The sequence below is a fragment of the Elephas maximus genome, chromosome 5 (genome assembly GCF_024166365.1).
Source record: "Elephas maximus indicus isolate mEleMax1 chromosome 5, mEleMax1 primary haplotype, whole genome shotgun sequence".
Classification (NCBI taxonomy): Eukaryota; Metazoa; Chordata; class Mammalia; order Proboscidea; family Elephantidae; genus Elephas; species Elephas maximus.
Genome location: NC_064823.1, coordinates 76,878,311 through 76,906,011, shown reverse-complemented (window position 1 = coordinate 76,906,011; position 27,701 = coordinate 76,878,311). Strand labels below are relative to the sequence as shown.

At 37.0% G+C, this 27,701-nt stretch overlaps 1 protein-coding gene across 2 annotated transcripts in view; it reads right to left on the bottom strand.

Annotated features, from left to right (window-relative positions):
* The window catches only part of ANTXR2 (ANTXR cell adhesion molecule 2), a 168,970-nt gene that overhangs the window by 114,895 nt on the left and 26,374 nt on the right, over positions 1-27,701 (bottom strand). For both annotated transcript variants that reach the window (XR_007517646.1, XM_049885923.1), the window contains exon 8: positions 1,720-1,780. Coding sequence is in view for 1 of the 2 variants with exons in the window: in XM_049885923.1 (XP_049741880.1) it covers positions 1,720-1,780 (61 nt within the window). In the remaining variant the exon portion in view is untranslated. The remainder of the gene's footprint in view (positions 1-1,719; positions 1,781-27,701) is intronic.

Sequence of the window (27,701 nt, the reverse complement as noted above, 5' to 3'; positions counted from 1 at the left end):
CTGTGTCAATCCATCTCATTGAGGGTTTTCCACTTTTTCATTGACCCTCTATTTTACCAGACATGATATCCTTCTCCAGTAATTTGTCCCTTCTGATGACATGTCCAAAGTAAGCAAGACAAATTTTGCCATCCTCGATTTTAAGGAGCATTCTATCTGTACTTCCTCTGAGACACGTTTGTTCTTCTGGAAGTTCAGGGTATATCCAGTATTCTTCACCAACACCATAATTCAAACGGTTCAATTCTTCTTTAGTCTTCCTTTTTTCATTGTCCAGCCTTCACATGCATATGAGACAATTGAAAATACCATAGCTTGGGTCAGATGCATCTTAGTGCACCTTAGTGCTCAAGTGACATCTCTGCTTTTAAAACTTTAAAGAGATCTTTTGTAGCAGATTTTCCCAGTGCAACGTCATTTTATTTCTTTATTTCTTTTATTTCTTCACCAATTGTTGATCCATAAAGAATGAAATCCTTGACAATATCAATTTCTTCATCATTTATCATATTGTTATTAATATTTTAAAAGTGATTAAATCTCAATCTTCTCAACACCTCACATCTACCTAAACCAACACATATATAATAATTAATTATAAAAGAGATATAGTGCCATCACCCTCTCTATTAAATGTGTTATGAAAGGAATTTTATTTATAAGTTAAAATAAAATAAAACTTAAAATGGATTCAGTAAAAAGAGTGTGGACTTTAGAGTCAGACAGACAAGGATCTAATAGGCCAATTATTAATAGCAAGCACCGAGCTTTTCTCTGACTCAGTTTCCCCATCTATAAATAAGGGATTATAAAACTATCAAATAGTGTTGTTATGAGAGATAGGTGGAATTATAAATGCAAAGGACCTAGTATGTGCCTAGCACATAATAAGAGTTTCATAAATAATTGCTACACCTTACCCTTACTTTTCCATTTATTTTTCTTTGTTATGCCAGAAATTTATTAATCTATACTCTTAGAAAATGTCATGCTGCTTGGGGATGTTTAGGTGCACTATTTCTTTAACATTTCAATAATCATTCACCAGACAGCCCAGAAAGTGCAGAGATCAAAACCATTTGCAAACATTGGGAGGCTCTGTGGCAAATTACACAGCACACTTCCTTCCCCATCAAATCCAGTATTTTCCTTTTCTAAGTGAAATCAAGTTAAAATAACTCCAGGTTATACTCAAGGAAGAAATTAAATAGGCCAGAAAGAACCACACTCTCTGGTTAAGAATGGCTGGGAGGTGCTAAAACCCGAGGTCTGTTCTTAGCACAGCTGATGAAGCCACCTGCTTCCTTCCTGCCATCCGCCCCTAAGTCACTTCCTTATGTGCCCTGAGCTGGCAGATACTGTACCTTGGACAGGCCATCAAAGCATGGTGTTCAAAGTGCATGGATACAAATAAAAGGAAAGATTTCATATTTTATTTTACTTGCCATAGGAAAGGTCTCAAACACGTACTAAATATACAGAAGATTCTAAAAGCCTGTCACACAATATGCTCATTATTTAAAATAACACTGCAATCTTAAAAATTTGAATTTAAAATAGAAATATTTCAAGGAATTATTTAAAAATTCTTACAGAAAACGATGCCAAAAAACTTAATTTTGCTATTCTCTTTCCAACATGAGTTTCAAATCATATATTTTAACTAGGAAAAAAAAAATACAATTTCTTACAAGGTATTTTTAAATTCTAAATACTTACCCCCCACACAGACACTTGATGGCCGCAATTCCAGGATTTCGGTACATGACTGATCTAATATCTAGAAAGGAAAAGAGGAAGAACAAGATATAGAATTAAATTATAACATGAATTATAAGATTATAAATAACCTTGAGGTTCTCCCCTTAAATTCCATAGATTGGCAGAGAAAATCTATTCACAATAACGTATACAGCTTTCAAGTTCTTAGGAAACTTCTGTATTATCTTTCAGAATAGATTCTAAGATTCTATCCTCTAGGAATCTTTATTTAACCAAAGTAAATCCAGTTAAGCACAAGTGAAGTGGGGGTTCTCTCAAAGTATGGTAGCCTTGAGTATAAAAAGATAGGTGAAAACTTCTTGACAACCATAAAATCAATGCTGATCCTTTGTATCAGGCAAATTAAAGGAAAAAAAAAATTGCTTCTGAGTCTTTTCCAACTCATGGTGATCCCTTGTGTGTCAGAGTAGAAATGTGCTCCATAAGGTTTTCAATGGATGATTTTTTTGGAAGTAGATTGCCAGACCTTTCTTCTGAAGCCCCTCTAGGTGGACTCCAACCTCCAAGCTTTTGGTTAACAGCTGAGAGCATTAACTATGTAACCAACTAGGGGCTCCTATCAGACAAATAAACCAAACCAAACCCATTGCTGTCGAGTCAATTCCAACCCACAGTGACCCTATAGGACAGAGTAGAACTGCCCCATAGGGTTTCTAAGGAGTGGCTGGTGGATTTGAACTGCCAACCTTTCAGTTAGCACCTGAGCTCTTAACCACTGTACCACCACAGCTCCGCCAGGCAACTACAAGAAAGGAAATCAGGCCTCCTGTTTAATAACATTAATTCCATATGTTTTTATTTGCAGGTTCAATATAATATCAATAAAACACTTGTTCACTTGATTGTGGCATTTTAATTCTATTCTATTTCTCAGGGTCAATTCCCATGGATGCTTATTGTTCTTAGATGTATGAAATATTATTCCTGCAGAACACAGGCTCCTTGTATGAGCAAAATATTACCTTAAAAAAAAAAAAAAGACTTCATACTCAACATCCCCATAGCACAGGAATAGAATGGCTCCTCTTAGCTTGTTCTGAGAAGAAGATATCACCATACAAGGCACAAGGCTAAAACTGATAAACAACAATGATGAAATAAGCTGCTGGTGATGGACACAACAATCCTGTCTTTATTTTTAGAACTGCTCTGCACTACATTACCAAAGTCAGACAAATTCCAGATGATCTCTGAACAACATTCCTTTCTTGATGGAAGTTGAAAACAGATGGTGTGCAGTGGTTTCTAGCATGCCCTGTACATAGCTGGAGCAAGAAGGAAGGACAGTTGCAGTAAATAGAATGCTTCCCGTGATTGCTTTAATAAAAGCGGAAATAAAAATAGTTTGTCCCTAAAATCCAATATATCAGGCCATAGAATTGTTGCTACTGAGTATGCTTCTCTGAAAAGGGTTCATCATTTGTACTTTTTTTAGATTATTGCCCAGTGAATCAGCTTTTCACAGTAATTGAGGCTTCAGTGATTAGGAACTAAATCTTGTAAGATTTTATACCTGAGAAATTCCAGATGAGTTCTATTTAAATTCAGAAATGACCAACAAGAGGGAGAGGAGCCAAGATGGTGGACTAGTCCGATGTACCATACTCTCTCTCTACAACAAAGACCAAAAAAAAAAAAAAAAAACCAAGAGAAACAAATGCAGATAACAATACTGGAAACCTGAACTCCAAAAATGCAGGATAAAGAATTGAATCAAACCCTGACTGGAAGAAGGAATTAAATGAATCCAGCAAAAGAGGAATGAAACGGAGCAGAGGAGCTCTACCAGCCATCACAGCTCAACATGGCCATCCTGAAACAAAGCCAGCAGTGACCCCGGGTGAAGAGCACAGGAAAGTAACTTCATAGCATGCCCATAAGAGACAGAGAAACTATATAAGCATACCCAGAGAGAAGCAAGCTGAGCAGATCATTACCTGAATCTTAGGAAGGAAAACACAGAAAGGAGGGCAAAAATTCCAGGGATTCTGCCATCCACAGAGGAAGGAGGGAGCCAGGATCCAGAGTCAGGCATGCTCATGAGTGGATGTCCCTGACCTCTGAGGTGGGTGATGTGCTGGAGGCGATGGAACAGTGGACGGAAGGTCTCCCCACCCAACAGGACCCTGGGGAGCCCCACTCTCCTAGCACTTGGTCAGAGGCAGGCCCCAACTGCTGGCTGCAGCAAATGGGAAGTGTTCAGGCACCTATATAAGCTAGCTGAAGGGATGTACTCCCCTTTTTCCCACACTCCTGATCAGAAACAGCAGAGGGTACCATACCCTCGGCTACTCCACCTGACCAGAGATCATAATATGAGCTCCGCTTCCCCTCTAATCCAGCCCCATTCACCACCCCCTCACCCACCCAAAGATTGGTAGTAAGCTCACTCCTGTGCACTCACTTGATAACCTCCCATACTCACTCTCCAACTTGGAGACCAGCGGCGACTATGCTACTGTGCACCTGCCCACCCACCACTCACTCCCCTCCCAGCTGGCAAGTATCAAAGACCATGTGACTGTGCTACTGCCCGTCCATCACCAACTCCTCCCTCCCTGAACTAGTGTGGGATAGTGTACACATAACCTCACATCAACCACTGACTCCTCCCCCAGCTGTAGGCACTGGCCACCGTGTGACTGTGCCAGTGCCCGACTGCCACTCACTCACCCACCCAGTGAGCAGAGGCAACCACATGATGGTGACCTCACCTGCCTACCACTCATCACCCCAGACCTGGCAAGCAGCAGCAACTGGGTGAACGAGCACACACCTGTCCAGCATACATTCCCCTGACCTGGTAAGCAGTGATGACTGTGCCTCCTATTTCCCACTACACCCACCACACCTGTCCCACCATCCACTCAGCGAATATCACCACCTGCTCATGGACCACTAGATCGATGACAGATGACAGTCAATGCCCCTAGCCTGCCCTCAACTGCCCCAAAAGACCAGCAAATAGAGACCCACGCTCACGCTCCCAGCCACTGCCCCACCCATTTTGAAACAGATGGTGAATGCCCCAGTGCTGCCAGACTAGTGACTAAAAGTAGCACCTGCCTGGCCACCCAGAAAAATAAAAACAAAACAAAAACAAGATATCAGGACTAAGAAAACAAACATATAATAAATAAATAAACATAATAACTTCTCAATGACTCAGAGAAAAAAAAAAATAGACAATATCAAATCATATAAAGAAGCAGGACAAGATGGTTGACCCAAGTGACCAAAATAAAGGGCCAGAAAACCTTCCTGATGAAGAAATCATAATCGAATTACCTGATAAGGAATTCAAAAACTTACATATACGATCCTTCAAGGAAAACATAAAAATCAAGGAAAACACATACAAAACTCTACAAGAATTCAGGAAACCAATACAGGAACAAAATGGTGAAATAAATAGACAATTAGAAACCATTCAAAAACAGCAACTAGAAATCCAGAATATTAAAAATAAAATCTCAGAAATAGATAATGGAAGGACATATGAGTAGAATTGAATCAATGGAAGACAGAATCAGTGAAATAGAGGCCTGATCCCTTGATACTTATTTGTTTGAAGAACACTCAGAAAAAAGAATGAAGAAAAATGAAGAAAGCCTAAGAGTTATATGAGACACTATCAAGAGGAATCGTTAACACATGATAGGAATTCTACAACAGGAAGAGACAAAAAAAAAAGAGAGAGAAAAATTTTTAAAGATTTGCTGGCAGAAGAGACTTCCCTAATATCACAAAAGATGAGAAAATATCCATCCAAGAAGCTCAATGAACCCCATGCAGGATAGACCCCAAAAGAAATTCACCAAGACATATCATAACCAAACTTTCAAAAACCAAAGATAAAGAAAGAATCCTGAGAGCAGCTTGGGAAAAATGAATTGTCACCTACAAAGGGGAAGTAATAAGACTAAACTCTGATTTCTTTGCAGAAACCAAGTTGACAAGAAGACAATGGGATGACATATATAAACCCCTGAAAGAAAAAAAAATTGCCAATTAAGAATTGTATATCCAGCAAAATTGTTCTCTCAAATATGATGGTGAAACTAGGATATTTACAGACAAACACTAATCAAGGGAATTTGTAAAACCCAGACCAACTTTGCAAGAAATATTAATGGGAGTCCTTCAGGCAGAAAACCAACATCAGACAACAACCTGAGATTAAGACACATGATAATATCAACTAGGCACCAACCAAGACAAATAATTATCAAAAATAAAGTAAAGCTACAAGACTGAAAACAGAGAACCAGAGGTGTCAATCTGTAAACAATGACAACTTCAAAATAAAAGGGGGGAATAAATAGTGTAGCTACACGACTTCTATATGGAGAGGAAGTCAAGATATAAGAGAATGTGCTAAACTTAGGAAAATTCAGGTAAATTTCAGGATAACCACAAAGAAAATCAATAAACCTACTCACCAAAATTAAAAAGAAAACCAAAAAGACTCACCAAACACAAAATGAACAATGAAGGAAATGAAAAGAAAATCTATAAACAAAAAGAACTCAGTATAGAAAAGTGGAACATAGAAACCATCAACGCCACAACAAAAATGACAGTAGTAAATTCATACATATGGATAAACACACTGAATGTAAATGGGTTAAATGTGCCAATCAAGAGACAGACAGCAAAATGAATAAACAAAACATGACACATCAATATGTTGCCTACAAGAGGAGACACACCTTAGACACAAAATAAAAATAAGATAAAAATCAAAGGATGGGGAAAAATATATCAAGCAAACAATAATCAAAAAAGAGCAGGAATGGCAATATTAATTTCTGATAAAATAGACTTTAAACCAAATTCCAACATTAGAGACAAAGAAGGGGACTATATAATGATTAAAATGTCAATCCACCAAGAAGACATAACCACGATAAATATTTATACACACAACAGAGCTCCAAATACATAAAATAAACTAACAAAATTGAAAAGAGAAATAGACAATTCTACAATAATAGCAAAAGACTTTAACACACCACTTTCAGGGAAGGACAGAACAACTGGAAAGAAACTCAACAAAGACACAGAAGATCTGAACATCACAGTCAAGAAACTTGACCATATACAAATATACAGAACACTTCACCCAACAGCAACATAGTACACTTTCTTCTCCAACGCACATGGATCATTCTCCAGAATAGACCACATTTTAGGCTACAAAGCAAGCCTCAATAAATTAAAAAATATTGAAATAATATAAAGCAGCTTCTCAGATCACAATGCTAAAAAACTAGAAATCAATAACAGGAAAACAAGCCAAATACATGGAAACTGAATAACATTTTGCTTAAAAACCACTGGGTAATAGAAAAAATTAAAAAATTCTTAGAATCAAACAAGAATGAAAACACAACATACTGAAACCTTTGGGACACACCAAAAGCAGAGTTTAGAAATCAATTTAAAGCAGTAAATTCACATATCAAAAAAAAAGAAAGGACCAAACTTAATACCTTAACCCGACAGCTCGAGCAAAAAGAAAAAGAACAGCAAAGGAAGCCCACAGTCACCAGAAGAAAAGAAATAATAAAAATTACAGCAGAAATAAATGAAACAGAAAAACAATAGAATCAATAAGGCTAGAAGTTGGTTCTTTGAAAAGACTGATAAAAATCAATGAACCACTGACCAAACTGACAAAAGAAAAGAAGGAAAAGATGCAAATAAACCAAATAAGAAATAAGATAGGTGACATTAAAACAGAGCCAACTAAAATAAAAAGGATTGTAACACAAAATTATGAAAAATTGTACTACAACAAATTTGAAAACTAAGAAGAAATGGACAAATTTCTAGAAGCATACTACCAACCTAACGCAAACTGAGGTAGAAAATCAAGAGAAGAGTTAAAGAGATCATTAAAAAAGCTCCCAATTAAAAAAAAAAAAAGAAAGAAAGAAACTTTGGCCCAAACAGCTTCAAATGGAGGATTCTATCAAACACCCAGAGAAGAGTTAACACCAATACTACTCAAACTGTTCCAGAACATAGAAAAGGAAAGAATACTCCCAAATTTATTCTATGAAGCCAGCATAACCCTGATACCAAAACCAGGCAAAGGCACCACTAAAAAATAAAATATAGACCAATATCCCTCACGAATATAGATGCAAAAATTCTCAACAAAATTTTTGTCAATAGAATACAATGCCATATCAGAAAAATAATCCTTCATGACCACTGGGATTCATACCAGGTATGCAAGGATGGTTCAACATTAGAAAATCAATCAACGTAATCTACCACATAAATAAATCAAAGAACAAGAATCACGTGATCATCTCAATTAATGCAGAAAAGGCATCTGATAAATTCCAACTAACATTCTTGATAAAAACTTAGCAAAATAGGAATAGAAGAGAAATTCTTCAGCGTAATAAAGGGCATATATACAAAACCAACAGCCAATGTTATTCTCAACGGACAGACTGAAAGCTTTCCCTCTGAGAATGAGAACCAGACAAGGATGCCCTTTATCACCACTCTTAATTAATATTGTACTGGAAGTCCTAACTAGGGAAATAAAGGGCATAGAGATTGGAAAGGAAGAAGTAAAACTATTCCTATTTGTAGATGGTATGATCGTATACAGAGAAAATAACAGAGACTCCACAAGAAAGCCACTGGAGTTAATAGAAGAATTCAGCAATGTGGCAGGGAACAAGACCAACATACAAAAATTAGTTGGATTCCTCTACATCAACAAAGAGAACTCCAAAAAGAAAATCAGGAAAACAATACCATTTACAATAGCCCTCAAAAAAGATAAAATACGTAGGAATAAATCTGACTAGAAATGTAAAAGACATACAAAGAAAACTACAAAACACTACTGGAAGAAACCAAAAGAGGTTTACATAAATGGAAAAACATACCATGTTCATGGATAGGAGGGCTTAACATTGTGAAAATGTCAATAGTACCCAAAGCAATCTACAAATAAAATGCAATCCCAATCCAAATTCCAACATTATTCTTTAACAAGATGGAAAAACTAATCACCAACTTTATACGGAAAGGAAAGAGGCCCTGGATAAGCAAATCATTATTGAAGAAGAACAATGTAGGAGACTTCACACTCCCTGAAATCAGAACAGTCCTCAAAACAGCCTGGTACTGGCACAACAGACACGTACATCAATAGAACAGAATTGAGAACCCAGAAGTAAATTCATCCACCTATGGACAGCTGACTTTCCACAAAGTGTTGAAGTTCATTAAGTGGGAAAGAGATAGTCTCTTTAATAAATGATGCTGGCAAAACAGGATATCCATTTCCAGAAAAAAGAAACAAGATCCATGCCTCACACCATACACAAAAACTAACTCAATATGGATGAAAGACCTAAATGCAAAACCTAAAACTATAAAGACCATGGAAGAAAAAATAGGGACAATGCTAGGGGCCCTAATGTATGGCATAAATAGAATACCAAACATAACTAAAAATGCATAAATGGCACAAGATAAACTAGATAACTGAGATCTCCTAAAAATTAAACACTTATGCTCATCAAAAGACTTTATCGAAAGAGTAAAAACAGAACCTACAGACTGGGAAAAAAATCTTTAGCTGTGAAATATTCAACAAGAGTCTAATGTCTAAAATTTATAGAAAACTTCAACACCTCAACAACAAAAAGACAAACAATCCACTTCAAAAATGGGCAAAGGACATGAACAGACACTTCAAAGACATTCAGCTAACAAATACATGAAGAGACATTTGTGATCATTAGTCCTTAGAGAAATGCAAATCAAAACTACAATAAGATACCATCTCACCCCAGCAGTAATAGCACTGATCAAAAAAACACAAAACAACAAATGCTGGTGAGTTTGTGGGGAGATTGGAACTCTTATACACTGTCGGTAGGAATGTAAAATGGTACAACCGCTATGGAAAACAGTATGGCACTTCCTTAAAAAGCTGGGAATAAAAATACCATATAATCCAGTCATCTCACTCCTGGGTATATATCGTAGAGAAATAAAAGCCATGACAAGAATAGACATATGCACACCCATGTTCACTGCAGCATTATTCGCAACAGCAAAAACATGGAAACAACCTAAGTGCCCATCGAAAGATGAACAGATAAACAAAATATGGTACACACACAAAATGGAATACTGTGCAATGATAAAGAATAATGATGAATCCATGAAACATCTCACAACATAGATGAATTGGTAGGACATTATGCTGAGTGAAATAAGCCAATCACAAAATGACAAATATTGGATGAGACCACTATTATAAATAGTCAATTAAAGGTTTACACACAGAAATATTTTTTCATGGTTACCAGGGATGGGAGGAAGAAGGAGGGAAAATCACTAACTAGAAAGTAGACAAGCGTTAACTTTGGTGAAGGGAAAGGCAGTACACATTATGCGGGAAGTCAGCACAACATAACCAAGGCAAGGGAAGACCCTGGGAGGCACACAGGAATAAAAGGCAATGACGGTAAATACCATAACATACACAATCCTGCAACAACGTTAATAAACAATAATTTATGAGGGGATCCATAGGTAGATATGTATGCTGAATAGGTGTGGGAGGGCATATGGGAGTACACCCATGTGCATGTATAGGTTTGGCTATGGATATTTCTACATACATATTCGTATTGCTGCATGTATATTCAGATATATAATAGAGCACACAGGTGGCACAGTCATAGAAACGACCTAGACATAACCAAACACCCCTAGGGACTTAGTTACCGGGATTGAAGGTTAAGGACCCAGGGGAACTCTAGGTCAATTGACATGACATAGGTCAAAAAGAAAACATTCTGCATCCTACTGTGGTGAGTAGCATCTGGGGTCTTAAAAGCTCGTGAGTAACCATCTAAGATACAACTATTGGTCTCTTTCCACTCGAAGCAAAGGAGAGTGAAGAAAATGAAAGACTCAAGGAAACAATTAGTCAAAGAACTAATGGATCAGAGGAACCACAGCCTCCACCAGCCTGAGATCAGAAGAATTAGATGGTGCCCAGCTACTACTACCAACCACTCTGACCAGGATCACAAAAGAAGGTCCTGGTTAGAGTGCAGTGGGGGAGGGAGAAGGGAGGACAAAACTCAAATTCATTTTTAAAAGACCGTATTTATGGATCTGAGAGACACTGGAAGAACCCTCAAGACTATAGCCCTTAGACACCCTTATAAGTTGGAACTGAAGCCATTCCGGGAGAACACCTTTCAGCCAAATCATAGACAGGTCTATAAATAAACAATAACACGTGAGAAAAGTGCTCTCTAGAATAATCATCTGTATGAGACCAAAAGGACAACATATGCCCAAATGCAAAGATGAGAAGGCAGGAAGGGTGTGGGAAACCTGGTGAATGGAAATGGGGAAATCAGGGTGGTAATGGGGAGAGTGCTGACAGAGTGTGGGGAGTGCAACCTATGCCATGGAACATTTAAAATGTCCTCTGTGAATCTGTGAAATTACGTTTTTTTCTCCTACTAATACTAATGATAATTAAAATCAGATTCCATAATATTCTAAACAAATGTCTGTGCTGACTTTTTCCTTTAATTTGATGTAACACATCAAGACATCTTTAAGTAAATGGAAGTCCGAGTAGCAAGATTAAACGAGCAATTCTCCTTATGGAGAGGTGAGAGTCCGGAGAAGAAACGTCTTCACGGACCATCCATGGTCCACATCTCTGAAGCCAGGCCCTGTTTAGCCCTGTGTGGTATTTTTTGACTTTAAGTAACAGGTTCACGGTAATCTAGCAATTTATATTCTACTCAAGTCTGAGATTTAAAAAACATTACATTAAACAGAGATTAAGAATAGCTAAAGGTTGGTTAATCTTGCTGTAACCTATACAATATATCTTTACATACAAGAATACATTTACATTACGTTGATATTAGAATTCAATTATTTTAATAAAATGAGTTTTTACAGAAATTATATAACTGAATGGAAAAGTGACTCAGTTAACACAGTAATTGAAAGGCAATCAGTTCAGACCATGAGTGATAAAACTGGCATGTTCATTTGATGCAGTCAGTTTAAGTCTCACAGAATATTGCCTGTTTGTTTTTTTATTAATCTGTTTGGACCTAATATTACTTATATTATCTGCATGCATGACTTTCTTCCTCTATTAGAAGACAAACTCTTTGAGGACAGAAATGAGATCACATCATACTGTATAGCCCTTTCAGTGTCAGGTACATTCCTTTATACATTAAATGTAATCAACAAATGCTTAGAGCATAAAGGATGAATGCATGAATGAATACTAAAAATGTCTAATTAGCAATTCAACAATCAAAACAGGACTCAGGTAAGTCAGAATAAAGGTAATTTACATGAAAAAGTATCTAGATTTTCAGCTTATTAATGTTGGAAATCCAGAAACCCATAATTTAGAACAAATAAATGTCAAAAAAAAATTTCAAAATGAAAACTAATCAACAAAGGAAGGGGATTGGAGATAAGTGAGAGAAGTGAATTTTTATACATTTTTAAAAAATAAAATTTGTCCTAAATCTGGATTTTCCATTTACAGTTCCACATTCCTACATTAAGAAAGCAATAACTAGAAACCAAAGTAATTTGTATTTGCATGCAAATAATAAAATAATTCAAATAACAATTTGATAGGTTTATTTTATTCTGCTTACACCATAATTTTTTTTTTTTTTAACAGTTCCCATGGGGTTGGCATGAGTAGGGACTGACTCAAGGGCAACTAACAAAAATGGCAGTAATTCATAAATACACAATAGTTCATAGTTTATTCGCACCCTGTAATTGTAAAAGTTCAAAGGTTCAAGATATCTAAATGGGTCTTTAAAATTGTCAATACTAAATCCCAAATGAAAGAGTCAAATATTTTAAACACTCTAATTTTTCCCAAATTAAATACTGTTATTGACTGATTGAACACTGGATCAGGTGGCCCATCTATGATAATTGACGCCATATTTTTCATACTCTGCACTTCCATCATTTGTACAATAGAGGAACTTCTAGGGATGCTTCTTCAAATATATGTTGCCATCTGTCTTCATTATATTTCAATAACCCAAAACCAAACCAAACCCACTGCCCTAGAGTCGATTCTGACTCATAGCGACCCTACAGGACAGAGTAGAGCTGCCCCATAGAGTTTCCACTGAGCACCTGGCGCATTTGAACTGCCGACCTTTTGGTTAGCAGCTGTAGCATTTAAACACTATACCACCAGGGTGCCCTGGTTTCAGTAGAAATTGAAAATAGTCTCCACTAAAGGTCAGCCTTACTTGACACCAGAGGGAGCTCATAGCATCATAGACCAAACATAAAGACAAGACAAACACTATTAATAAAACCAGGGCACATTAATTTATGCACATGCTGGATGTAAAACTGCATCACTTGAGATTTGGGGGTTTATTATCTATAAAAATTGGTAAAGAATTTGATGTTCACCATGAAAAAAGTATACTTTTTCATACTATATCAAAGCATCTGTTCACTCAAAAAGCAATATTAACATATTAAGAAATCCTTAAAAATAAAAAATAATAGGTACATTATTATCATATTCCTACTTTTAAATCATCAAACATTAATATAGGAGACAAAAGGTCGAACTTTCTAAGTTAAATACAAATATCAGTAGCCAAAAATTCAAAAGGATTTGTAACATGAAAATAATGTTAGATACTCATTATGCTCTAGGAACTGTGCTAAGCACTTTATCTGGATTATTTTCAGTTAATTCTCATAAGTCTTATGAACAGATATTACTTTTGTCCCCATTTTATTGATGAGGAAATGAGGCTTAGAGAGATTTTTTAAATTGCCCTTGAACAATCATCTCTTAAGTAGCAGAGACAGGTCGCCTCCGTCCGACTGAGCCCAAAGTCTATTCTTCTAACCAGTACACTTCACACAGTCTGACCATTACACAGCCAGCTATCTAAGAAACTAATTTAAATTTATGTTTGTTTTGTCTGGATTCCTTTTTTTACTATGAAAACAGTCTAAAAACTGGCTTATTTCTTATCATCAAAAGTATGTCACTAAGCTTTTGCTTTTCTTTTGTTCTTTGCAGTTTCTACAGGTTTGTTTTAATATCCCAAATACCACTGACTTTGGGTAAAATGAAATTACTGATCATCCTAAGAATTTAGTGATTTATAGGATACCTTTTTTACTGTGCTTAAGATCCACTCTCTTTCTATGTTCCCTATTGTCTTACTTTATTATTGCTTTCTATCTCAATCTGTTTTATACAGGTAAGACATTTGTACTTTTTGCTTCTCAACGTCATCTAGAGCCTAAAAGGCTGGAGAGGCCGTACTAGAACAATAAACTACCAGAGGCCTTAACTCTAGTTTGGGACACAACAGTTAGAAAACTAAAAACAAACTGTGTTTAGAAAATAATCAATTCGTTATTTGAACTTAGAATTTTTTGTTTTTTCATAAAAGTGATGTTCATGGAATTTAGGTTTCATAGTTTTAAACCTTTTTTTTTTTTTAGTTTTAAACCTTTAGGACTACCCTGAGTCCTGGAAACAGGGCATTCAGAACCAGGAGGCAGAAGAATTTTTGTTCCCTATTTTTTTCTGGATTTGGTAAATGATTTCTGACTTTGGCAAATGTTTGTGTATGAAAAGTTTATCTTTAGCCCTTTCCCCAGTCATTGCCTCACCTAGGCTGCTAGACACACATTGGTTCCTCCTCTTTTTCTAAAAAAAATCACTACCCATTTTAATGAAGCTGTTCTCATTTCATGAAGTCATTCATACTAATACAGGAAAAACTGATGCCCCGTCAAAACACCTAGATAGTATTACAACCTCAAGAAGGTATTTGTTGATCCACTAACATCCCTATACCTAGAATTTCAGACAGTGTAACAATGTAAAGCAAGAAATGCAAGCCACACAAGACAAAATGTTTTCTAAAGTGGGACCCCAACATTAGAAGACCAACTCTGCCTCCGTGTCTTCCTGAGGAGTGTTCCCCTACTGTTCTTTTCTTGTTTCTTTCCCACCTATACTTGTGAATCACAGGTCTCTAAAACCTATTTAACCTCAAGTTGCACTCACAGGAGGATGAAAAATAAAGATGCGAACCATGAGAAGGAGAGATCAAGGCAGAGTAGTTGTTGGTATACACAAGATTTGTAAGACTTTGGTTTATAAGTCAGTGAAACGGTATAATAAAAAACAGGTTAAAACATTTCTAATTCTAAATTCTGTGCCAAAATTCTAAATTCCAGCATGTTGGTCCAAATACCTAAATTTTTAATCTCTATAATAGCAGTCTCTACACTTTCTCGTTATTGAAACTTTCTGTTCTATTTAAAATGTGTATGTCTTGAATACCTCTTTTAAAATGTATGGTAAAAGGCCTGTCATGTATTAACATAAGAAACTCAAATCCAAATATTCCTCCATTTCTGAATTGTTGGGATAAAACTTATGGGACAATACCACTCACCCCTTGGAAATTATTGTTAGCTGCCTTGGAGTGGGTAACCCTATATACGATGGGATTGGATCCAGGGCTTTCATTGGCTAATTTTTTGAAACAAAATCTCCAGGCCTTTCTTCCTAGTCCATCTTAGTCTGGAAGCTCCACTGAAACCTTTCAGCATCACAACAACATGCAAGCCTCCACTGACATGAGTAGCGGCTGCACTTGAGGCACATTGTCAGGGAATCGTACCTAGGTTTCTTGGACGGAAGGCAAGAATTCTACCACCGAACCACCACTGCCTTCCTTCTCCTTGCACATTAGAATTATTTTCTGTTGCTTCTAACTGATTGTATACAATTTTGCTGCTTTATTTGCACAATTCTGATAATCAGAATACTCTCAATAGTTCAGTGAACACTGCAAATGCTCATTCCATGCGATTTCTCTATTTGGCAAGAGAGGGGAGTAGAATAAAGGAAGGTTATTTTGTCTCTCTCAGGGTAAGTTTCTGGTTAGCAGTAAACCCGGATGCAGCCTAAGGAGCCAGCTGTGACAGTAGTGCCTGCTGGCCTCCTTTGAGATTACAGATGTTTGGCAAGACATAAAAGTGGACCCAATTGTGCTGTCCCTTCTTTGCAGCTGGACTTAAATGAAGTATCAGAATGGTGTTTTGCCCTGGATACTTCAGGCATATTCCAAAGTAATTTGGATTGAGTCTATATCTAGTGCAATAAGTTCAAGCTCAGGATTTGACCATGGAACAAATTTCCATACCAGATAACAAGTGGCAAACATGCACTCTGGAGCCAGAATTGGTGAGGTTTGTGGAGATTTGAAAATCATTAATAATTCATGCATTCATGTGAAAGCTGGACACTGAAAAAGGAAGATTGAAGAAGAATTGACGCATTCAATTTGTGATGTTGGCAAAAAATAATGAATATACCACAGACTGCTGGAAGAAGGAATAAATTAGTCTTAGAGGAAATACAGCCTGAATGCTCCTTAGAAGCAAGAATGTCAAGGCTTGGTCTCACTTTTGACACATCGTATCAGGAAGGACCAATCACTGGAGAAGGACATCATGCTTGATAAAGTAGAAGGTCAGGGAAAAAGAGGGAGACCCTCAACAAGATATATTGCACCAATGGGATCAAACATAGCAACAACTATGAGGATGGCTCAGGACAAGGTAATGTTTCATTCTATTATACGTAAGGTTGCTACGAGTCGGAGCTGACTTGAAGGAACCTAACAACAATAACACTAATTCATAGAATCCCAAGTGGTTACAAAGATTTTGTATCTTGCTTGTCTACAGGGTCACAATTAAGTCTTTATAATTATTTCATAATAGCCAGATAAAGTGAAGATATTGTCAAGGAAAGATCTACAGCAGAAATAGCCAGAGAGTAGCAGAAGACATGAGTTTTGTGAGAACCCTGAGTTGATTTCTTCTTTCTTAGAGATTTTAAAATACATTCTGAACCATATTTTGATTAATATTTTATAATTTCCTTAACATGTTTACGTAATGGACACGTTATAATAACAAATATGGGACACATACTATCATCTGCAAGAAGTAGTAAAAGCTATATTATAGCTTGAAAAATAAATACACTGGCTATATCTGTGCCCTTTTTTCTTCTGGCATTTAGGATAAAATGGGATTAATTTGTGCAGAGTTGTAGTTGGGATATATCTAAAATAAAATTTGGCATGGAATAAATTAAGATAGGGAAGAAGTCAAGAGTTATGGTGTCTTTGAAGTTAATGTTGAATTTGAGAGAAATACCTAGGATCTGTTGTTCGTTGCCACCGAGTCAGCTCCAACTCATGGTGCCCTTATGTATAAGAGAATAAAACATTGCCCAGTCCGGTGCCATCCTCACAATCGTTGTTACGTTTGAGCCTAATCTAAAAGCTAAGGCTTGTGATTTGGAGATCAAGAATCCACGTGTTTGTGTTTGGTTGACTGGTTTTTGTTTTTTTTTTTAAACACTTCTTACAACTAACGTAAGCCAAGACATTTAAAAATCTCTAAACTTCCCAATTTCTAAATGACAGTAAGAATAATGCTACATTTGGAAAATAAAAGACAGCCCAGTCCATAAGAAACTACATAAATATATTTTTAAGTGACTGACAACACCATGTATTCAAAATCCAATCTAATAAAAAATATACAGCACACTACATTACAAATAGCAGCTGCTCAGTTAATATTTACTTAATTTAATTGAAAAGTAAACATAAGACTTTCTAATAAATGTGTGAGCATTTTGACTATAAAACAAACAGGCTACATAACACTAAGCTGTTAAGTATATAAAAGTATAGAGCTTAATGAGAAGCTACTTGAGTTAATCAAATCTCATCTTCAGTTACACACAGTGAAAGAAACTTCTTTGGATGAATTCACATGGTGGTAGTCAATGGCACCCATTAGGCCTTGGACCCGATGTAAAAATATAATAATAACAATACAAAAAATAAAGGAACGATAAAAACAACACAACAACTAATGTGAATTTATGATATGTACCTTCTAAAACATGGCCAACCCTAAACGGGATGCCTGAAAAGAGGAAAAAGATATTAAATTCCATTCAGTGATTACCTCTGTGATCTCATTTTCTAAGGTCAAATCTTGGTGAAAGGGCTTTTTTCCCCAAAATGGATTATTTTATTACACTTGAATTCACATATGCTACCCAAACATCTCCAACGTTTTTACAACTCTATTAAAAATTCTAAACATTCATCCCAGCAATAATTTCCTAACACTGACTTTTGGTAAATAACATTGCCGACAACAGATCATTACAGATACTTTACAAGCGTTCTAGGAGCATCCTTAAATCAGAGAGAGACCGCTAATTCCCATGGCATACAGCATGCCAGAAAATATCACTAAGTAAGGATATAATAAAGTCTAAAAAAGGTAAGCATTTTTTCTGGCTCATTGAGAAGCTTTAACTACCACAGGAGTTCATCTCAAATATGAAGGATTCCAAGTTTAAATCTCAGAAGGAAAAATCACGAAGCAGCATTAGCTCTAACGGTCCCACTCAAATGTAGTGTTAGTAATTAGCCACTTACGTAAACAAAATAAGCAGCAAAAACAATTGAAATGACAGTTCTCACAATCTTCTCTTGTTTGCTTTTTACCTTTCAATACTCAGTACGTGATCTTTTTTTTTTCTCTCTGGTTGCTAAACCACCCAATCAGACATATTTTTCTCTTAAAGGCACTACTTCAGTTCAAAACATAATTTGCAATCATGTTTTGGTTGAGTTCATTCTTTAAAAATGCTTAGAGCTTCGAAATACCAGTTGCTCAATGCAGCCTGTACTACACTGACCCATGTCTACATACGGATTATCTCTTCTTTTGCAAGTAAGTGAGTAATATAAACACAAATGACAAATTTATAAATAAACTTTTACTCAGAGAAATGTGGAAAAGACCATAAGTCGTAATCATCTTTTTTAACTCATCTCAGCTCAAAACAAAACAAATGCACAGTTTTGATTACACTGTTGAAAATATGCCCGTATCACAAATTTTGAAATGACAAAAAAAAATGACATTAAAGTTCCTCGACATCTCACAGTTGCCATTAAATCATATCAGATCATATTATCAGGCCATCCTTTCCCACTATAACATACAAATACATCTAAAATAAAGTTTGATTTGAAACAAAAGTTCATCTGCTTCTGGGTTTTTTGTCTGTTTTTCTTTCAGTCAGCCAAAATTCAGAATAATCTTTTAATAATTTCCTAAAGGATGAAGACTTTTTATTAAAAGTACTTTGGAAATACAGGATAAAGTAACAATAAATGGACAATGTTTCAGAACCTGAAAGAACTAAGTTCCAATATATCTTTTGTTCTGTCGTACGTATTAGTTATACACATTAGTACCTATTAGTCCTATTTTCCCACTGTCTTAGTGACTAAAACATGAAACAAATTTGCCAAGCATTCTAAGTCTATATTTGTTCCACTTGATTTGTCACAAATCTACAGTGGCAAATAAAATGATTCTCTATGCAACAGAAAGTGAAAGAAAAAAAGTTTTATCAATTTTTCAAATATTTACGCCTAAAATCTACAAGCTCAGAAATCAGGAGTATCATATCCAGCTTTATAACCTAGCACCCACTATCATAAGCATAGCAGATATTCAGTAAATGCTTTTGAATAAATAAGAAATTAATATAATTTTAAAAATGATGTATAATTAAGAAATTATTCACTTCCCCAATTAAATTTATATTGATGGTAGATTTGACCATAAAAGCTGACTATTTTCCCCCCTTTTTCAATGTCCTTCTAGACAACTGAATCTATTTTCAAGAACAGGTGAGCTTCTAAAGTTATACCCTAACAAGTTAATGATAGAGGTTCTAAGAAAGAAAAACTTGTCATTTAATTGGATTCTCTGAGCAGACAGTTAAAGAGCTTGGCTGCTAATCAAAAGATTGAAGATTCAAGTCCACCAAGAAGTACCTTAGAAGAAAGGCCTGGTGACCTACTTCCTAAAAAATCAGCCATGAAAATACTATGGAACATAGTTCTACTCTGACACACACGGGCTCAGCATGAGTCAGTCAACTCGAGGACAAATGGTTTGATTTACATAACCAAATGCCATCAGTTTAACTTCCTCACAAAACGTCACACAGAAGTAATTATTTATTCAAAGCGGATTTGATTTCTTCAAGCTATAATTCCAACCAGATAAAGAAAGGACTTTATTATTAAGTAAGATTATCATGCAAATGCAAATAGAGCAATGGGCAATGAATGTCAAAATACAATTACAAAAAAATCAGTTAATAAAATGAATAAAGTTTCCATTTTATTTTTGAGTTAAGTGAATTTAGAAGGAAGGGGAAATCCTATTAGAATATGTGCCAAAAAATATTTGAAATATATTTTAAAATAGTGGACTGTGGAGCCACGGTGGCACAGTGGCTAAAAGCTCCACTGCCAACTAAAAGGTCGGCAATTCAAATCCACCAGCCACTCCTTGGAAACCCTATGGGGCAGTTCTAACCTGTTCTATAGGGTTGCTATAAGTTGGAATCCACTAGACAGCAACAGGTTTGGCTTTTGGTATAGTGGACTGTGATAGCTACTGATTTTTTTCCTACCCAGAACTCTTTTTATCCTTTTACTTCTATTAACAATGTCCCCTTTTCATTGGGGAAATAGTTTTCCACTTCGTGCGGTCCTAGTGAGGCTATCAGTCATGGCACCTTCTCTTTCCTCTCCAACTTGCCCCCATGCCCTTGTCATGGGGGTCAGAATGTGTCCCAGGCTGGTCCAAACAATACTGACACTGTATTGGTACAGGGATGAGTGCATGACCCAGTTCAGCCAATCAGAGTCCTTATCTGGGATTGTATGCTGATATACAGTACACTGACTGCATATGGATGCTGGGAGAGAATAGCTCTCATTTTCCAATGGACTTGATAAGCTAGAACTACAGAAGACTGAAGTCTTTGTCAATTACCTTCCACTGACACTCAAGGAGGAGACAGTAAGGCAAATAGAAAGGAGCATAGGCAAAATTTTCTAAAAGAGAAGAGTACATGGCTTGTTCTCCTCTGGACCCAGCTGTATCTGAGTTAATTTCACTCTCTAGACCTTCCAGTTATGTAAACCACAGACTCTCTTTCTTTTCTTTAAGCTAATATGAATTAGGTTTCCGTCACTTGTAATCAAGAATCCTAATACAGTGGAAGGAGTACTGGTGGCTCATCTATTGAACACTGGGCTGCTAACCACGAAGCAGCTCCCTGGGTGAAAGACCTGGCGATCTACTTCTGTAAAGATTATAGCCAAGAACACCCTGTGGGGCAGCTCTCCTCTGTCACGTGGGGTTGCCATGAATTGGAATCAACTCAATGGCTCCCAACAACAACAACAACACAGTAGATCATAAATAAGAGGATAAAATAGAAGTCATATGGAATCAGAAGTTATTTCAAAAAAAAATGTTTTCTTACAAAAGAGAAGTTGAATTCTTTAATATTCAAACACCCCATAACAGTATCATAAGAAATATTTTCAAGGACTGGCATAATTTCATCCATTGACAAATGTGAAATAAAAACTCACTGCCATAGAGTCGATTTGGACCCAATAGGACAGAGTAGAGCTGCCCCAGAATTTTCAAGGAGCAGCTGGGAGATGCGAACTGCAGAACTTTTGGTTTTGGTTAGCAGCTCTTAACCACTGCACACCAGGGCTCCAAAGTGAAATAAGCAGTGACTATTCACCTAATGGAAACCCTGGTGGTATAGTGGTTAAGAGCTATGGCGGCTAATCAAAAGGTCGGCAGTTCAAATCCACCAGGCGCTCCTTGGAAACTCTATGAGGCGGAATCGATTTGACAGCAACAGGTTTGGTTTGGTTTATTTACCTAACACTATATTAAGCACTAGGCATAAAACGGGGGGAAATTACCATCCCAACCCTTATACTATTAATATGAAACATGTTATAATGAACTACCTCAATTATATTCAGTACTAAACATTCCTGGCTAGTTCTTTTCAGAAGTAGATTGCCAGGTCCTTCTTCCTAGTTGGTCTTAGTCTGGAAGCTCAGCTGAAACCTATCCTCAATGGGTGGCCCTGCTGGTATCTGAATACCAGTGGCATAGCTTCCAGCATCACAGCAACGTGCAAGCCCCCACAGTACAACAAACTGACAGACATGTGGGGGAAATTTTGCCGAAGATCATTCAAAAGCAGCTGCAGCAGTATATCAACAGGGAACTGCCAGAAATTCAGGCTGGATTCAGAAAAGGATGTAGAATCAGGGATATCATTGCTGATGTCAGATGGATCCTGGCTGAAAGCAGGGAATACCAAAAGGATGTTTACCTGTGTTTTATTGACTATGCAAAGGCATTCGACTGTGTAGATCATAACAAATTAAGGATAACATTGCAAGGAATGGGAATTCCAAAACACTTACTTGTGCTCATGAGGAACCTGTACATAGATCAAGAGGCAGTTGTTCGGAGAGAACAAGGGCATGCTAAGTGGTTTAAAATCCAGAAAGGTGTGCGTCAGGGTTGTATCCTTTCACCATACCTGTGCAACCTGTATGCTGAGCAAATAATCCAGGAAGCTGGATAATATGAAAAAGAATGGGGCATCAGGATTGGGGGAAGACTCATTAACAACCTGTGTTATGCAGATGACACAACCTTGCTTGCCGAAAGTGAAAAGGACTTGAAGTACTTACTGATGAAGAACAAAGACCACAGCATTCAGTACAGATTGCACCTCAACATAAAGAAAACAAAAATTCTCACAACTGGACCAATGAGCAACATCATGATAAACATAGAAAAGATTGAAGTTGTCAAGAATTTCAGTTTACTTGGATCCACAATCAACACCCATGGAAACAGCAGTCAAGAAATCAAAAGATGCATTGCATTGGGCAAATCTGCTACAAAGGGCCTCTTTAAAGTGTTCAAAAGCAAAGATGTCACCTTGAAGACTAAGGTGCACCTGACCCAGGCTATGGTATTTTCAACCACAGCATACGCATGTGAAAGCTGGACAATAAATAAGGAAAACTGAAGAACTGACACCTCTGAATTGTGGTGTTGGCTAAGAATACTGAGTATACCATGGACTGTCGGAAGAACAAACGAATCTGTCTTGGAAGAAGTACAACTGGAATGCTCCTTAGAAGCAAGGATGGCAAGACTGCGTCTTACCTACTTTGGACATGTTGTTAGGAGGGATCTGTTCCTGGAGAAAGACATCTTGCTTGGTAGAAGTACAGGGTCAGCAGAAAAGAGGAAGACCCTCAACGAAATGGATCGACACAGTGGCTGCAACAATGGGCTCAAACGTAACAACAACCGTAGCGATGGCACAGGATTGGGCAGTGTTTTGTTCGTACATAGGGTTGCTATGCATCGGAACTGGCTCGATGGCACCTAACAACAACAACAAAACACTTCTGGATGAAACAGAAGCCCAGATTAATCCAATTTATAGTGATCCCCACGTTATAGCCAGTCTTTTCAGTAGAAGTCCTGGAAATCAGTTTCCAATTTTGAGTAAGTTCTACTGGTTGTTTTGTTTTGTTTTTCCCTTATGAATACATGTTTATAGTTAGCTCTGACTTAAGGTTTTGATTTTTTTGTTTTGTTTTGTATTAAACCATGATTTTCAAAATAGAGGTTTCCACAACAAAGCAGACAACATTTATAGTGGAGCCTGTTATAAAAACTTAACCTAAGGTCTTACACACCCTCTTAAGCTTAGGTACCCACTTCTAGTAAAACAATCTTCTGCGGAGAAAACGAGTTTGTAATGTCTTCTCATTACATTCAAACATAGTTTTTAACACCTATCTTAGATATTTTTCAAATAAGAAGCCAATAGGCATTATTGGGGGAAACAATTTGTCTCTAAAAGTCAGATGAATCTTACACTTCCATCACTATAAATAAAGATATGTATTGAAATATACACTGGATTTATTTTTTCACTTCAGAAACAAACTAATGTCATTTGTGTACATTTCCTGTGTGTATAGGTGTTCATTTCCTCCCTATTCATGTTCCTATGTTCTCCCATTAGTCCTTGGGTGGTACAAACAGTTAATGTGCTTGGCTGCTAATCAAAAGGATGGAGGTTTGAGTCCACTGTCCACCCAAAGGCACCTTGGAAGAAAGTCCTGGCAATCTGCTTCCAAAAACTTAGCCATTGAAAATTCTGTGGAGCACAATTCTGCTCTGGCACACATGGGGTCGCCATGAGTCAGAATCGACTTGACCACAACTGGGTTTTTTTTTGTGTGTGTTTTGCTTTGTTTTGTTTTTTCAACTTTCCTGTTAGTTACTTAGAAACATTAGCAGTCATAGCCCGGGACATAGTGTTCTTAATTCTTTTGGGCCAGGTTTATTTAGGAAATCAGCTTTGCTACTCATTCATCTCTTTCTGCTTAATACTTTGTGAAGTACTCTTATCAAAAACAAAACAAACAAAAATTTCAGAAATAATTCCAAATAGTAAAGCATTCTGTGGTCCTGTTCTTAGAAAAAAAGGATGTGAAGGGGTACTTTTGCAAAGTGGCTTTATTTCTATTCTTTCCATCTTATTCACCAAGCCGGAGCTCTGTTTTATTTTTAATGTTTTCTTCCACAGTGCTGCATTATGAAACACTGAATGAGAACCCGGGAGGTATTCACTTGTCGGTCTAACGTGTACTAGTTCAAACTAAAATTTCATTTTCAAATAAATATCCTGCAGTCACCTTCCAAGAAAACAAAAAGAATTTTTTGTTTGTTTGTTTCATATTCCGAGATTTTAATGACTATCTGAAGCGAAATATAGAAGAATTAGATACTGTGTTTGCAGGCAATGGGAAGTGAAAGAGAACAAGATGAGGAACAGCAACTTCAATTCTAAACTTTCTAACCTTAACATTTCCTGGAACAACCAGGTCCCTAAGGGAGAGCCCACAGGGATTTCCCAGGCTCAGTTCAACCTCTCTGCCCTTCTGCCTTCTCCATTGTCCAGTAATACCCCTGCCCACTCAGTAAAAACAACTTCGCTCTAGACAGAGGCTGGATGTCCAAGCTCATTTGATTCCCCTCTCTGTTCCTTTAATCCTATATCCAGTGAGCTCTATGGATTTTTTAATGCTTTCCAAATCTACCTATTTATTCCTAGTTTCATTTCTATGACAAGCATAGTAACAACAACGACAGCTAATATTTGCCAGGTCTGGTGCCTCAAAACCCTGCTCAACAAGTGATGGAGGTTTTTTGCCTGGAGGTTCAGCCCCACCCTGTTCCTGACATGATTCTGACCAGGGCAGGGAGTTTATGAGGTGCTTCTTCCTTGGGATCCTTGATCTAGTCTTTTTTTTTTTTTTAATTTTATTGTTGTTGTTGAGAATATACACAGCAAAACATATGCCAATTCAATAGTTTCTACATGTACCATTTAGTGACACTGATTATATTCTTCGAGTTGTATATCCATTCTCGCCCTCCTTTTCCGAGTTGTTCCTCCTCCATTAACATAAACTCATTGTCCCCTAAGATTCCTATCTAATCTTTGGAGTTGTTGCTGTCAATGTGCTCCCATATAGATAGTTCTTAAGAAAGCATAATGCTCAAGGCAGACTTTCTTTTTTTAATAGTTAAGTGAATCTATTGCTTGATTTTAAGAAGACTTCAGGGAATATTTTTGGTTTAAGGTTTAAAGATTATCTCAGGGCAATAGTTTCAGGGGTTCACTGAAACTTCTTGGCTCCAGGAAGTCGAGAGTCCATGAAAATTTGAAATTCCTTTCTGCATTTTTCCCCTTTTGATCAGGATTGACCTCATCTTTGATCTTTGATCAAAATGTTCAGTAATGGTAGCCAAGAACCACCCAGTTCTTCTGGTCTCAAAGCAAAAGAGGCAATTGTTCACAGAGGCAATTAGCTACACATTCTATACCCTCCTTCTATTATAGACTCTCCTTCCTCTGTTGTCCCAGGAGAATAGAAACCAATTATTATGCTTCGGATGGCCACTTGTAAGCTTTTAAGACCCCAGGCATACAGTGAACTAGACAGTAGAACAGAAATACTAAACATGTTATTAGGCCAATTAGCTGGTATGTCCTATGAAACCATGACCCTAATCCTCCAAACCAAGAAACCAAATTCCATGAGGTTTTTGGTTCTACATAAGAAGCCTCAGCAGCTACTTTTTTTTGTTTTACTTTTTTTTTTTTATTGTTGTTGTAAGTACATCTATCACACAACTTTTGCCAATTCAACTTTTTACAGGTATATAACTTACTGACAGCAATTACAATAACCAGCTGTGCAACCCTACCCTTTAATCAACTCAATATTTCCATCACCTGTAGCCCCATCTCTCCCCCCTCTCCCACCCCGGTAACCACTAATAAACTTAGTTCCGTATACATTTGCCTTTTCTTGTCTTTTTATGTAAGTGAGTTCATACAATATTTGTCTTTTGTGATTGACTTATTTCATTCAGCATAATGTCTTCCAGCTCCATCCATACAGTAGCACATATCAAGACTTCATTTTTCCTACTGGCTGAGTATTCCATTGTATGTATATACCACATTTTGTTTATCCACTCATCTGTTGATGGGCATTTAGTTTGTTTCCACCTTTTGGCTATTGTGAATAGTGCTATAATGAACATTGGTGTACAAGTCTCTGTTAGTGTCTCTGCTTTCAAGTCTTTTCAGTATATACCTAGGAGTGAAATTGCTCAGTTTATGGTAGTTCTATTTTTAGTTTTCTTAGGAACTGCCACACTGTTTTCTTGTGAAAGACCTAGAAACCCACTACCTAGAATAAGCTCTAAGGACTTATGGCCCATTGGCAATGCTATTTTCCCCTTGACTAGTGAGTTTCTACTCTGAACCACTAATTAGCATTAAAAATTCCCCCACAGAAATTCTGGCTCTTTGCTGAATGTGGAGCCCTGAAATTCTACATAGATTTGCCCATGGGAATGCTGAGTCTCATTTCCCCTGTTGTTGGCTGGGTCCTAGTCCCAAGGCCTGGGAATTTGAAACTAGGGCATAGCCAAATACTTGACTTTGTGTAGCTCTGCCATCTAGAAATCCTTGTTTTTACAACTTGCCTACTGGATTTGATTCCTTCACATATCAATGCCATGTTCTTTGAGAACTTAGATAAGATAGTTCCTTGAAGTCATCTCTAACTCACGGTGACCTTATGTACAAGGAAGGAAACATTCCCAATTCTGCAACATCCTCAAGATCACTAGCCTGTTCAAGTCCATATTTGTAGCTATTGTGCCAATCCATCTCACCTAGAGTCTCCTTTGCCTCCGATGGCCCTCTAATTAAACAAACATGATGCCTTCCTCTAGCTATTTATCCCTCCTAATAACAAGTCCAGAGCAAAAGAATCCGATAACGTTCTGCTGTGACCCATTAGGTTTTCACAGACTGTTAGAAGTAGATCACCAGGCCTTTCTTCCTAGTCTGCCACCACCCATCTGTCAATTTGTCATAGAGTGATGACTTATGTGTTGCTAGATATTAGAAGCTATGCCATCAGTATTTCAAATACCATCAGGTTTACCCATGGTGGACAGGTTTCAGTGGAACTTCCACCCTAAGAAAGACTAGTAAGAAAGAACTTTTAGACCTTACACATGATCATTTAGATTGTTGGCTATCTCCCTCAGTGGCCCACCCTATGGAAGGATCAATAGCCTCAATCTACCTGGTCCTTAGCTTCCTACCAAATGTTTTAAAGCCCAGTCCCTCTTAGCCATTAATTCACAAAACTACTCAATGAGATAGAAATCATTATTTGAATTTGACTAGCAAGAATTTTAAAATTCAGAGAATT